Source organism: Amia ocellicauda, chromosome 9, assembly GCF_036373705.1.
Source record: "Amia ocellicauda isolate fAmiCal2 chromosome 9, fAmiCal2.hap1, whole genome shotgun sequence".
In the NCBI taxonomy this organism is placed as follows: domain Eukaryota; kingdom Metazoa; phylum Chordata; class Actinopteri; order Amiiformes; family Amiidae; genus Amia; species Amia ocellicauda.
In genome coordinates, this window is record NC_089858.1 from 37,945,040 (window position 1) to 37,955,755 (window position 10,716).

Here is a 10,716-nt window from a genome sequence, read left to right on the forward strand (position 1 = left end):
GAGGTCACCGCGGAGCCGGCCAATCACAGCCGAGCACACACACACACGCCACGTTCCCAATGAAGTTATTTATTACTAGTGTGATTGCACTAATACTGATTTATCTGAAAATGGATAAACAAGTCAACATGTTGTGCACATTCATTAGGACATGGGCACTGTATTTATGCACAAATCGTTTAATATGAAGATGTGCTTTCAGATATATTAAAACATATCCCCCCATACATTGCAGCACTCACAATAAAACATGACATTGAACACTGGGGGGAGGTACAGGGTCTAATTATGAATAAATCCAAAGGCTTCAATCTTTCTGATGTTGACAAGGCGGATAATGGCGAAGGGCATGAAACCAGCTAAGCATGGCCGAAAGTTTATGTGTTGCAGAAGTATCCAGTCACACCCACAACTTCAAACAAAGGAGGGAAAGGCAGTGGCGCACCTTCAGCATTCATAGTTATATATTACCAATGAAGACAAATACACTAAAATCTTCCCAGGAGTATTAAATACAAGGCCAACATACACGGATGGCCGGCTACTTGGTTTCCTGTACCGGATTCCCTTGCAGTAGAGGATTTGATAGCATGTATCATTTCTTGTTTTGCAGCTGAGCACGTTCATGAACTTGAATAACGTCGCAGGACAGTTAAATGTGTTCAATCAAAAAGACATGCACGGCCTCTCCAAACGTGTGCGTGTTTTATCAAAACCATGTGCAAACATCACCTGATAAGCCTTACTTAATCCTGAAGATGGTTTTAGATTTAAAGGTTTGTGGCAAGATTACAACGATCGACTTGAGGTTCTCTCAACATCTGCAAAACAAATGTCCTCACCATAAACAAGGAGCTGTAGAAGTTAAATATGTAAATCTTTGTTCACTGACATATATGAATCTATCTATATAGGTGTATACATACATCTACGAATGCATACTCCAGTGAAATAAAACACTGCTTATTGGTATAGGTTTTGAGAAGCGGTTTTATTTATTTGGCTGAATAATAACATAGCCTAGGGGATTGCACTTTAGTGACAATTTGTAGCTACCATTCTTTACATGTGTAGCAAGTTTTGCATAAAGTGGTAAAATGTATACATTCATTCTCAAATAAACAGTCTTTTGAAATTTTGAGTCTTTCTTTTCAGTAAATAAAAAGTCAGGCACTTCAGTAATGTTTGAAAATAATTTGGCTGCAACAAATGGGCACACTGAGCCCCCGATAACACACTGGTGTACGATCTGCACACAGCCACAACCCCACTCTCGAGAAAATGGTCTTCATTAAGAGAAGACACTGCCTTCCCTCGTCCAGGTTTGCTTTAGCCACAGATAAGGTGTATCGGTGTTTATGTCTACATACAGCCAAATTAATTTGTAAACAATGTTAAAAAAACACATACAAAATGGATTAAAATCGTTGGTGTTGGTGTTGTTATCATCAGTATTATTTTACTTCAAATGAAGACTTGACAGTGGCTCTAAAAGGCTCTTTTGTGTTGGCTGTCGTTTCCACTGTAAGACCGAAGATATTTCAATTAAAAGCCAAACCCAAAACCAATAATATTAAAAATATATTGCAATTTGTTTTTTTGGGGGGTGGGGGCATAAACAATGTAATATAACAAAGCTTTGGGGGGGGGGGGGGGGGTGTTATGACCACAGGCTTTTGAAAAACTTCCACCCTTTTTTTTTTTCTTTCAGCATTTTAGTAGAACTTTTGAATACTGTCACTTCCAGGTGGATCAGACCCTGATTGGACAGCTTAGCTTCAGTTAACATCAGGCAGCTCCAGATTGTTCCTAACTGAGGTCTATGAACCCAGCACCGATCTCAGAGTGAAGGCAAAACCGTGGTGTTGTGCTGCTCATACGCCCCCTCAGAGGCAAGTACCTTGCCAGTGAGAGCATGCTTTTCACTTCCGAGTCTTGCTTCCTTTATGAGACTTTCTGCCGGACATTCTCCGGGACCTTTGAGGGTTTTCCTGAAGGTCCTGGGGGGGGGCGGTGTAGTAGTCATTGAAGGGTGGAGGAGGAGGCCTATTGTAGGTGCTGCACCCTGGGCCAGGGTAGCGGGGAAACACTGGATAAGGCGGAGGATGAGGTTGCGGGGGCCTCCTCCAGTTTTGCTCGAAATCACTGGGTCCTGGGGGCCACATCCCGTGGGGGCGAGGAGGAGGGGGAAGAAGGGCAGGGGGGTACTGCCTGTTGCGCTCCATCCCCTGCCGGCGCTGTGGCAGCCTGGAAAAGACACGAGAGGGAACGGGTTATTTCGGAAGACCTCTTTACACTGAACTTCAGACTCTATATAGAAGCAGGGAGTGACTCTTACAGGTAGGGGTTGTGGTGGGAGGATCCCTGGAACGTGCCCGCTCCACTGAAGGGGGTGGCCCTGTCATGCGATGGGACGTCCTGGACATAGCCGGCTCCTCCCCGGACGGGCTCCTGCTCCGACACCTCCATGCCCGTGTTCCTGCAGGAACAGAGAGTCACTTTCCATTGCAACGTAACCAGTCAGAAAACACAAGCCGCTGACCTCTGCTGATAATGACAGCAAAGTGGGTGTGACACTGCTCTCCCACTGTGCATTACAGTCCCTTCAACAAACAGCTCGGTTCACCTCAGAGCTCCTGGCCAGCAGGTGACAGAGGAGGGTTGAAAGGAGGACTGCCGTCAATGGGATGTTTTTCTTAGGTTCTAGGACTAGTGAATCATATCTAGGAATCTTTATGACTTCAGTGGATGTAACTGGTTGCAGTTCTGCTTTTGTGCCATCACAACAAAGGATCACTAACCACTCGAGCAGAGAAAGAGGAAAACCGCTCGGAACTGCAGCATTCGTGGCCTTCAAAGAAACAAGACTAGGAATTTATATTCAACCTTGTGAGACACTAGACAGCCTTGATTCCACCACTCACCGAACACATTCAAAAAATAATAAACAGCATCTTAAGAATGAAATAATTTGGCCTCGATTTGTTTTTAATAAAACAGTGCACACATCCTTTTGAAAGAACAAGGTGTAAATGTTACACTGGGTTCTCTTTTTTCACAGTTAAATTCAGGTGCAAGAACAGTTATGCCAAACAGTTCCACCTTACCTTCTCTTGGGCCCGAAGCACAGATCATGAATGTAGTTCTGCCTCTCTATGGGGTGGCCCCGCGCCCGGCTGAACACTGTGGACACAATGTTGCCGTTAGACCACTACAATGCGGAGATTGCACGGTCAATATAAGGTACAGTTCTGACAAAGGAATAAAAAAAATGTATCAGTTTGCTAACACGACATACTCACATTCTACGGCTACCTTGGGATCCATTCCATCCACATCGATAAGGTACCTATAGGTGACCGGAAAACATATGAACATTACGATTTCCATTTACCGGCTGGTCACACAGACCACTAGCACTAGAATAGGACTACACCTAGTGCTGATCTGGGTCTGTGAAACCAGCCCACCATGGCCCTCAGTCTACATGTTGTTTTTGTGAGGATGCAGAACGTACCTGCACACCAGATAGCCTGTGCGATTTACCCCATGCGTGCAGTGAACTCCGATCAGCTTGTCTGAGGAAGAGAATTTTTTTTTTTTTTTTTTTGGTCAGTTCGGTCAAATGTTGTACCGTTTCCAAATGCAGGAACATTATTAAACAGGTTTTAAGTATCAAGCCAATACGTGCAGCTGCATACCTTTCATTTTGGTTTTATATATCAAATAACATTCCACAGCATATGATACGTCTAAGAACAGGAAAGCTTACTCTGGATTTAAAAGTGCAACAACTTTGCAATTTTGCTTTTGATACAGATATAACATTACAGTAACTTTTACCCCTAATCATCTCAGGATGCTTACAAAATTACTGGTAGAGGTTTTAGATTTTAAGACAAGACAACTTCTAGGAATGGCTTCTCTTAAACCCTTATTGAAAAATACTCCAGTGTTCACAGACTTTATTTATAGGTTTAATTTTGCAGCCCTAAGCTCTGGCTGAGCCAAGGTGACATCAGTGAATCAGTTGTCACCGGACGCCACCGTATTTGGCTAAAAACTCACCGTTGCCTCCATTCTCCCGCAGAAACTGACGAACAGCCTTTTTAAAACTGAGTATTGTGGAGTCATTTGGCACCTCATGTCCGGCAGTGAAGATCTTGAGATAATTTAGGCTTTCGGGCAGGTCCTAGCAAATAAACGTCAAAGAAACACATTTCGGAAGGATGTAAAAAGTAATCGAAGGTCAATTAAAGAAGAGTGCAGGAGTTGAATTAGCAATTTATGCATTTTCTATCATTTGAAATAGCTTGTTATTAGTTTAAGTTTGGTTAGAATATAATTATTGGCATTTTTAGCTGTGTTTGCTTCTCTATTATGCACGGCACTCCCAGATGATAGTTTAAGTCTACCTCTTCTAATATCAGATTTCTTATATTCCCTATACTGTTGTTATGCCCTCAAGCACTGGATTGATAACTTGGTTAGAATGAGTAATGGGGATCAAATACATTTTCTCAACCGCTATTTTATTATTTTGTTACTTTTATTTAACAAGTTTATTGTTATTGTCTTCTTTCATCTTTAATGTTACTTTAGTAAATAAATACATAAATAGTAAATAAGTAGGGAGGCTGTATCGATTAATTATCCTTACAGTATTTGAACATGTAAACAAATAAACGTTTACACTTTGACACTACCGAATTTACTTATCTGCTTGGATTGTCCCTTTATACTGAATCACAGAAACAGAAAAAGTATCAGTAAACCCACTACCACCAGGAAGTTCACAATGTTAAAAAGCCATCACAAAAACACTCCCATCCCCTGGCACAGATGGTACGGTGAGCTCAGACGTGGGTGGCTATGTATATTGTGGAGCGTTAGCAGTCTCACTTTGGGCTGTTTCCTGCGGGCTCCTGTGGCCTCACTAACCTCAGGCTTGTAGTAGCGCGTGGTGAAGGTGAGGTCAATGATGAGGCCCAGCTCCTGATCTTGCTCCTGCAGCTGCTGCACTAAGTCCAGGGGGCTGAAGTACTGAGAGCGGGACAGCTGTCTCTTGAACACCTGGGGAGAAGACAGAGGGTCAGCGTTTTCAGGCATACCCACAGCTCACACTGGTAGTAGCTCGCACAGAGCCCTCTATGTCCCCCAACTGCCATCACAATTCCACAGAGTAGTTTGTAAGTGTAAATAACAATAATAAGTAACAATAATAATGTAATAAAAAAAACACTATTTTACATTGGCGCAGGAAAAGCAAACAATCGTGGGAAGAAATCTCCAAAGAAAAACCCATCTGCGTGACTTCCTCAAATTGAAACCCATGATATTAAATACCTACAAACTTGCCGTTTCCAGCAGTTTTGCATGATCTTTAATGAGAGAAGGATTGTTAGTACTATACACTGATAGTTTACTTTTTATGAAATAAAATGTTAATGCTCATCACAGTAATCTGCCTTGATTTTAGCCTTGGTCTTAACAGTGCAGCTTTTGCCCCATGCCATCTGCCTGTAAAGGTCTTCCCTCCCCTTACCTGCTTCAGAGGAACCTTAAAAGCAACAAAGCGGGTGCCAGGGATCCTCTTTCCCAGTGCCTGGTAATCCAACCACCTGCAAGAGAGGAAGTTTCTGTTTTAAATCGGTGCCTGCAAATCATTTTTTCCACAGTCCAACAGAACCTCAGCCTGAATGACACTTACGTTGTCACTATGCGTCAGAAAAACTAGCCATTGCACAAGGTTGTTATCAGTGCATCTCATCAGTAGCAGGCATCATCAACAGATTGATGCCATTGATGTATTTTGGCAAGCACAATTTAGAGAAGTAACCATGCATGTGAAAAATATATATGCAAGATCCACTTTGTTCCATTTCACAAAAGCTATTGTATGTCCAAACGACATCTTGCTAATAATAATAATAATAATGATGATGATGATGATGATGATGATGATGATGAATAAAGTTATCCTTCCATTTAGAAGTCGATGTCCTTCTTGTTATGGGAAACATTAATCACCGTGTCAATGTTTGATTCGCCATTTTTAAGGTGTTTGATTACCTTTTTTTCTCTGACTTAAAACTCAGAGGGTAGGAAGTTACTAATTAAATGTGAGAAAGTTGGTTTTGTTTTTCAGCCACCGTCCAAAACATACCTGTCCGGAACTTTATGCTTCTTGTTGTTGGTCATGCTGTTATCTGGGGGGCTGTGGTACTGCTTACACGGAACAAAAACTGCGCCGCTGCTATTTCCTTGGGGATCCGACACTTTCACACTCCCCGGGACTTCCCTGGCTGCTCTGCCGGGGTTCTGCGTTCTCCACCTCGGACTGGCGACCACTGATAGTCCCAGGCTTAGGCCGGCCTTGTGGCTTTTCAGTCTCAAAGCACGGCGATGCAGGATATCCAAGCTGTGCAGTTTCACAACATCAAGAACGATACGCCGGGGTTTTACAAAAAACATGTAACTTCAGTTACACGAACCACACCAACACGCCACAGTAAAAAACATGCCGTGGTAAACTACACTTGCTGAAAAGTGAAGGGTATAGTCCTTGAGTTGATATAGCGACAATAAAATAAGTACGAAATCATGTTGCCTTATGAACCTCCTCTGTACTGTGACACGTCGAAAGTAATTGTATCGGCTTAGAAGAAATGAAAACGAAACATACAATAAAAAAAAAAAAACAAGGCAGAAGGAATTCACCTCGTGTTGCCAACTCAGGCAGCAGAGCATCGTGATGACGTCACTGAACACGTTGATGTGTCCTGCGGGGCACTGTTGGTCGCGACCGCCATATTGGTGAGGGGCACGAATAAAACAGTGCTTTAATCTTGTTCTTATAGTATAAATCATATACAATTTAGAATGACGTAAAAAAAACCATTTTTTTAATGAAGGGAAGTAAAAACACAAGTTGACACATGTATGCAATTTTAATACCTCCTCATTGAAGATGAAGATTGAATATAATTAATTGTGCTTTGATTTAGATTTTATTTTGTACATTGACTCTTGCAGTGTCGGTAACTATACTATAAATGCATTTTTGGTTATTTTTTACGATGTTGTAGCACCTTGATTGACGCATAGGAACCAAATATTCAAAGCACGGTTGTATGCCGTAAGTAGAGCGAGAGGGACCTGGTTTCTGAAGTCCGGCTCGGTGTGAGCCAAGTGAGATAAGGATATTTAGCGAAACAAATACTCTGAAGACTTTGAATAGGCAAGTGTCGACCATGTAAATGAGAAAAATAGAAGAGATGTCAAAAGTCAGATCTATATAATACTCGTAAGTTATGTGTAGTGTGAATATGGTGTCGTGCTGTACTGCTCAACTCCTGCGCACCAAAGCCTGCGATCGCACTGCTGCAATATTTCTTACTTGTTATCTTTCTTTCTGTCTGTCTTTCTTTCATTGTGTCCAGGCTACACATTCAAATCTTTGTGATGAGAAAGTCATAAAAACACGGTACACATGTGTAATAATAATAATAAGGTCATGAAGAGAAACATTATTTATGGGAGATACCTTTTCCTACTTCATATATACAGAATATTTAGAGTAATACTTTGCATGCATCTGCTTCATTTTATATTATATTTATATTGTGCAGTGTGAATCCAGGTAATTTATAGTGAGCTTTATAACAGGCATTTATTTTAATATTTAATAATTTATTTAATACAAAATATGTTCCTGCACAGGGTTTGTCAGATGAATTAACCTGAAAGTAACCTGCAGCTGCCAGTTCGCTGTGTCTCGGCACCCACCACAATAGAATGACTAGCAGTTTCTTTATACGTTTTATGACAGGGGTTTCAGGGGAGAAACTGGCCGTTCTTGGAGCACAGGAGAGGGCACAGGATGGATTGTGTCCATGTCAAAGAGGAGCTGTTTCAAGTGCTGTGTGGCAGGACGAGTTTTGAGGACATCGAGGTGCAATCGGTCGTCATCAAACAGGAGGACGCTGACCCGGAGTGTCCCCACATTAAAGAGGAGTTCTCAGAGTCGGACGCTTTCTGCACCCAAGAGGAAGCTCCTGAGCTAACAGCTGAAACCCGGGACAAACACCAGGGGGGGAAATCCCAACACTGCACCCAGTGTGGGAAGACTTTCACCAAGACCCTGAAGCTCCGGCAACATCAGCAGGCGTGCGCTGGGGAGAAACCGTATCCCTGCCCTGAGTGTGGCAAGGATTTCCGCCGCCTGTACGACTTGAAAGTGCACAGACGCGTTCATACGGGCGAGAGGAACCACCGCTGCGAGGAGTGTGGGCTGTGCTTCAGCAAGTTCTACAACCTCAAGCGGCATTGGCAGACCCACACTGGGGAGCGGCCCTTCCTCTGCTCCCAGTGTGGCAGGAGCTTCCAGCGCCTGTATGACCTGACATCCCACCGGCATGACCACGAGGGGGAGGAGAACTACCACTGCGGCGGCTGCGACCAAAGCTTCAGTCGGCTGTTCGATCTCAAAAGCCACCAGCGCTTCCACCCTGGGGAGAAGATGCTCCTCTGCCCCGAGTGTGGGATGAACTTCAGCAAGGTGCACAACCTCAAGAGACACCAGCTAACCCACACTGGGGAGAGACCCTACCACTGCTTCATCTGTGACAAAAGCTTCGGGCAGCTGTCCACTTTGAAGATACACCACCGGATCCACACGGGTGAGAAACCACACCGCTGCCCTGAGTGTGGCCGCCATTTCACCCAGCTGACCAGCCTGAAGAAGCACATGCAGACCCACACGGGCAGGGCCAACCACTGCGGCGAGTGTGGGAAGAGTTTCAGCTGCCTCTATGAACTCAAGGGCCACCGGCGGGTCCACAGAGCGAGAAGATGCACCCCTGTCCCGAATGTGGGATGAGCTTCAACAAAATGCACAACCTGAAACGACACCAGCAGGTCCACACGGGAGAGAGGCCGTTCTACTGCTCCCTGTGCCACAAGAGCTTCACGCAGCTGTCCAACCTCAAGGTCCATCAGCGCATCCACACAGGAGAGAAGCCCCATCGCTGCGCCAAGTGTGGGAAGGGCTTCAGCCAGATGGGCACCCTGACTCAGCACCAGCTCATTCACACTGGTGAGCGGCCGCACAGCTGCACCCAGTGTGGAATGACATTCAGCAAAGCGTACAACCTGAAGAAACACCAGAAGGTTCACAAAGAAACTGTTGCCTTTTCCAGCTCTAAAGGAATGAAATGCGCTTCGGTCGGGCTCTGTGGGGGAGCACCATAATGAGTGTTGCGACTGACGTTCTTCCTGGCCATTTCTTCCTCACATGTCTTTGCAACTTATCTCTTCAGGCCTAAGCATACAGGGCTTTTGTGACTCCACAGTCACTAGGGGGAGCCACCAGCTTTTTGGTTTGTGTCCCATGTGATTACTCATTAACTACCTTATTGAGCATGGTCTCTATTCTATACTCAGCCAGTCCTGTCTCATTACGTAATCGCATGTTCCAACCTGGTGAGTGTGACGTGAGGATGCGGCTGCCAGAATATCGCAGCATTCCTGAACATGGATTTATATAGGGAAAACGCAATGGAAACAACTGCCAATCAATTGTATTCTGTAAAAAGCAAAGCAATTTCTAAATCTGTTCTCTGCTGATTTACTTCTTCGCACGATTGTAACACTTAAATCGGGAATGTGGGTTGTTTAGGCAATAGCTGCAGCAGACTACATTTTTTTATTAAACAAGATGATCATTTGCAATCCATTTGTGTGTTGGGTGTGTTTTTTATTATTTTCCTTTTTTCTTTTGGGTGGGGGTGCAATCGAATATGAGATACTGAATATACAGTTTATAGAAAACAGAGCTACAGTCTGATGTTTACACACTCGCCTTTCTTAACTGGCTCAGTGTTCAATAAACAGGACTCTTGAGAGAATTCTGTTTACATGCAAGGAGTTCTTGAAGTAGCTGACAATGATTATGATATTGCGTTAAATTTCAAGGTTGCCTTCCCCAAGATATTATGTTCCTTTAAGGGAAACTTCACTGACCTAAAATAAATGTAATGTGCAAATGTGCAAATGTAATGGGACAGCAAGTGACTATTAACAGTTGTTGCTGGAATAGTCTGAGATGATTAAGAAGATTAAGGATTTGTGCGATGCAGGTAACGAGTTGCTTGCAGATCTGAGGAAGACACACAGATCCAGAGGGGTGTGTGGTCAGCATTGCGAGTGGGACAGTTGCTTGGCCATTTTATCAGCACAGGAATCTGAACTTTGGACATGAATGAAAGTCTTGGCAGAAGTCAAAGGAAGGTGAGGGAATGTATATGTAAATCATTTGACCTTACTTTGGCAAATATATATATACATTTATAGACATTCCTAGATGAGAAATCTGAGCTCGTTGTAAACAAGTTGTCTTTGATAGGAGACAGCTTTGAAGCTCTGTGTTTTACAATACAGGCCTGTGCTCACTGAAGCAGGACTGATAACACGGCCATGCTGGTCTTCACAAGGCCAGACTTCCTCACTGACAAAGGGGTGCACAGCAGGGATCAGCCAGGCAGCTGCCATGCCCAGTCTCCACAGAGACTCTTACTAAATTCCAATAGAAGTTGGTAATGCTAGATTTTGTAAAATATAGACATGCAAAGTGCATAACATGTTCCATAAACCAGGGCAACAGACCCAAATACAAACTACATAATGTTAACAAGCTATAGCTAACTTCTTCCTTAG

The 10,716-nt window shown here is 43.6% G+C and overlaps 3 protein-coding genes across 3 annotated transcripts; 2 read left to right on the forward strand and 1 right to left on the reverse strand.

The window, feature by feature from the left end:
• Positions 1-972: 972 nt before the first annotated feature.
• On the reverse strand, positions 973-6,726 carry dusp11 (dual specificity phosphatase 11 (RNA/RNP complex 1-interacting)). The gene is made up of 9 exons (XM_066714406.1): positions 6,167-6,726; positions 5,546-5,621; positions 4,942-5,073; positions 4,069-4,192; positions 3,518-3,578; positions 3,303-3,349; positions 3,108-3,183; positions 2,339-2,479; positions 973-2,247 (listed from the first exon to the last, which is right to left on the reverse strand). The coding sequence occupies exons 1-9, from the start codon at positions 6,472-6,474 to the stop codon at positions 1,923-1,925; spliced, it is 1,290 nt and encodes a 429-aa protein (XP_066570503.1). The 5' UTR covers positions 6,475-6,726; the 3' UTR covers positions 973-1,922.
• Positions 6,727-7,151: 425 nt separating this feature from the next.
• LOC136759417 (zinc finger protein 436) lies at positions 7,152-9,730 on the forward strand. The gene is made up of 2 exons (XM_066714407.1): positions 7,152-7,306; positions 7,832-9,730. Exon 2 carries the CDS (start codon positions 7,883-7,885, stop codon positions 8,879-8,881), a length of 999 nt encoding a protein of 332 aa, XP_066570504.1. The 5' UTR covers positions 7,152-7,306; positions 7,832-7,882; the 3' UTR covers positions 8,882-9,730.
• On the forward strand, positions 8,893-9,252 carry LOC136758336 (zinc finger protein 22-like). The gene has a single exon (XM_066712585.1). The coding sequence runs from the start codon at positions 8,893-8,895 to the stop codon at positions 9,250-9,252; it is 360 nt and encodes a 119-aa protein (XP_066568682.1).
• Positions 9,731-10,716: the final 986 nt, after the last annotated feature.

Bases quoted from the DNA above. Each gene is read 5' to 3' on its own strand.
- LOC136759417 (XM_066714407.1), top strand. From the start codon at position 7,883: ATGGATTGTGTCCATGTCAAAGAGGAGCTGTTTCAAGTGCTGTGTGGC.
- LOC136758336 (XM_066712585.1), top strand. From the start codon at position 8,893: ATGCACAACCTGAAACGACACCAGCAGGTCCACACGGGAGAGAGGCCG.
- dusp11 (XM_066714406.1), bottom strand. From the start codon at position 6,474: ATGTTTTTTGTAAAACCCCGGCGTATCGTTCTTGATGTTGTGAAACTG. The intron at 5,074-5,545 runs GTAAGGGGAGGG...TCTTCTCCCCAG, and splicing joins TTAAGGTTCCTCTGAAGCAG to GTGTTCAAGAGACAGCTGTC. The intron at 3,579-4,068 runs GTGAGTTTTTAG...TCTCTTCCTCAG, and splicing joins GCGGGAGAATGGAGGCAACG to ACAAGCTGATCGGAGTTCAC.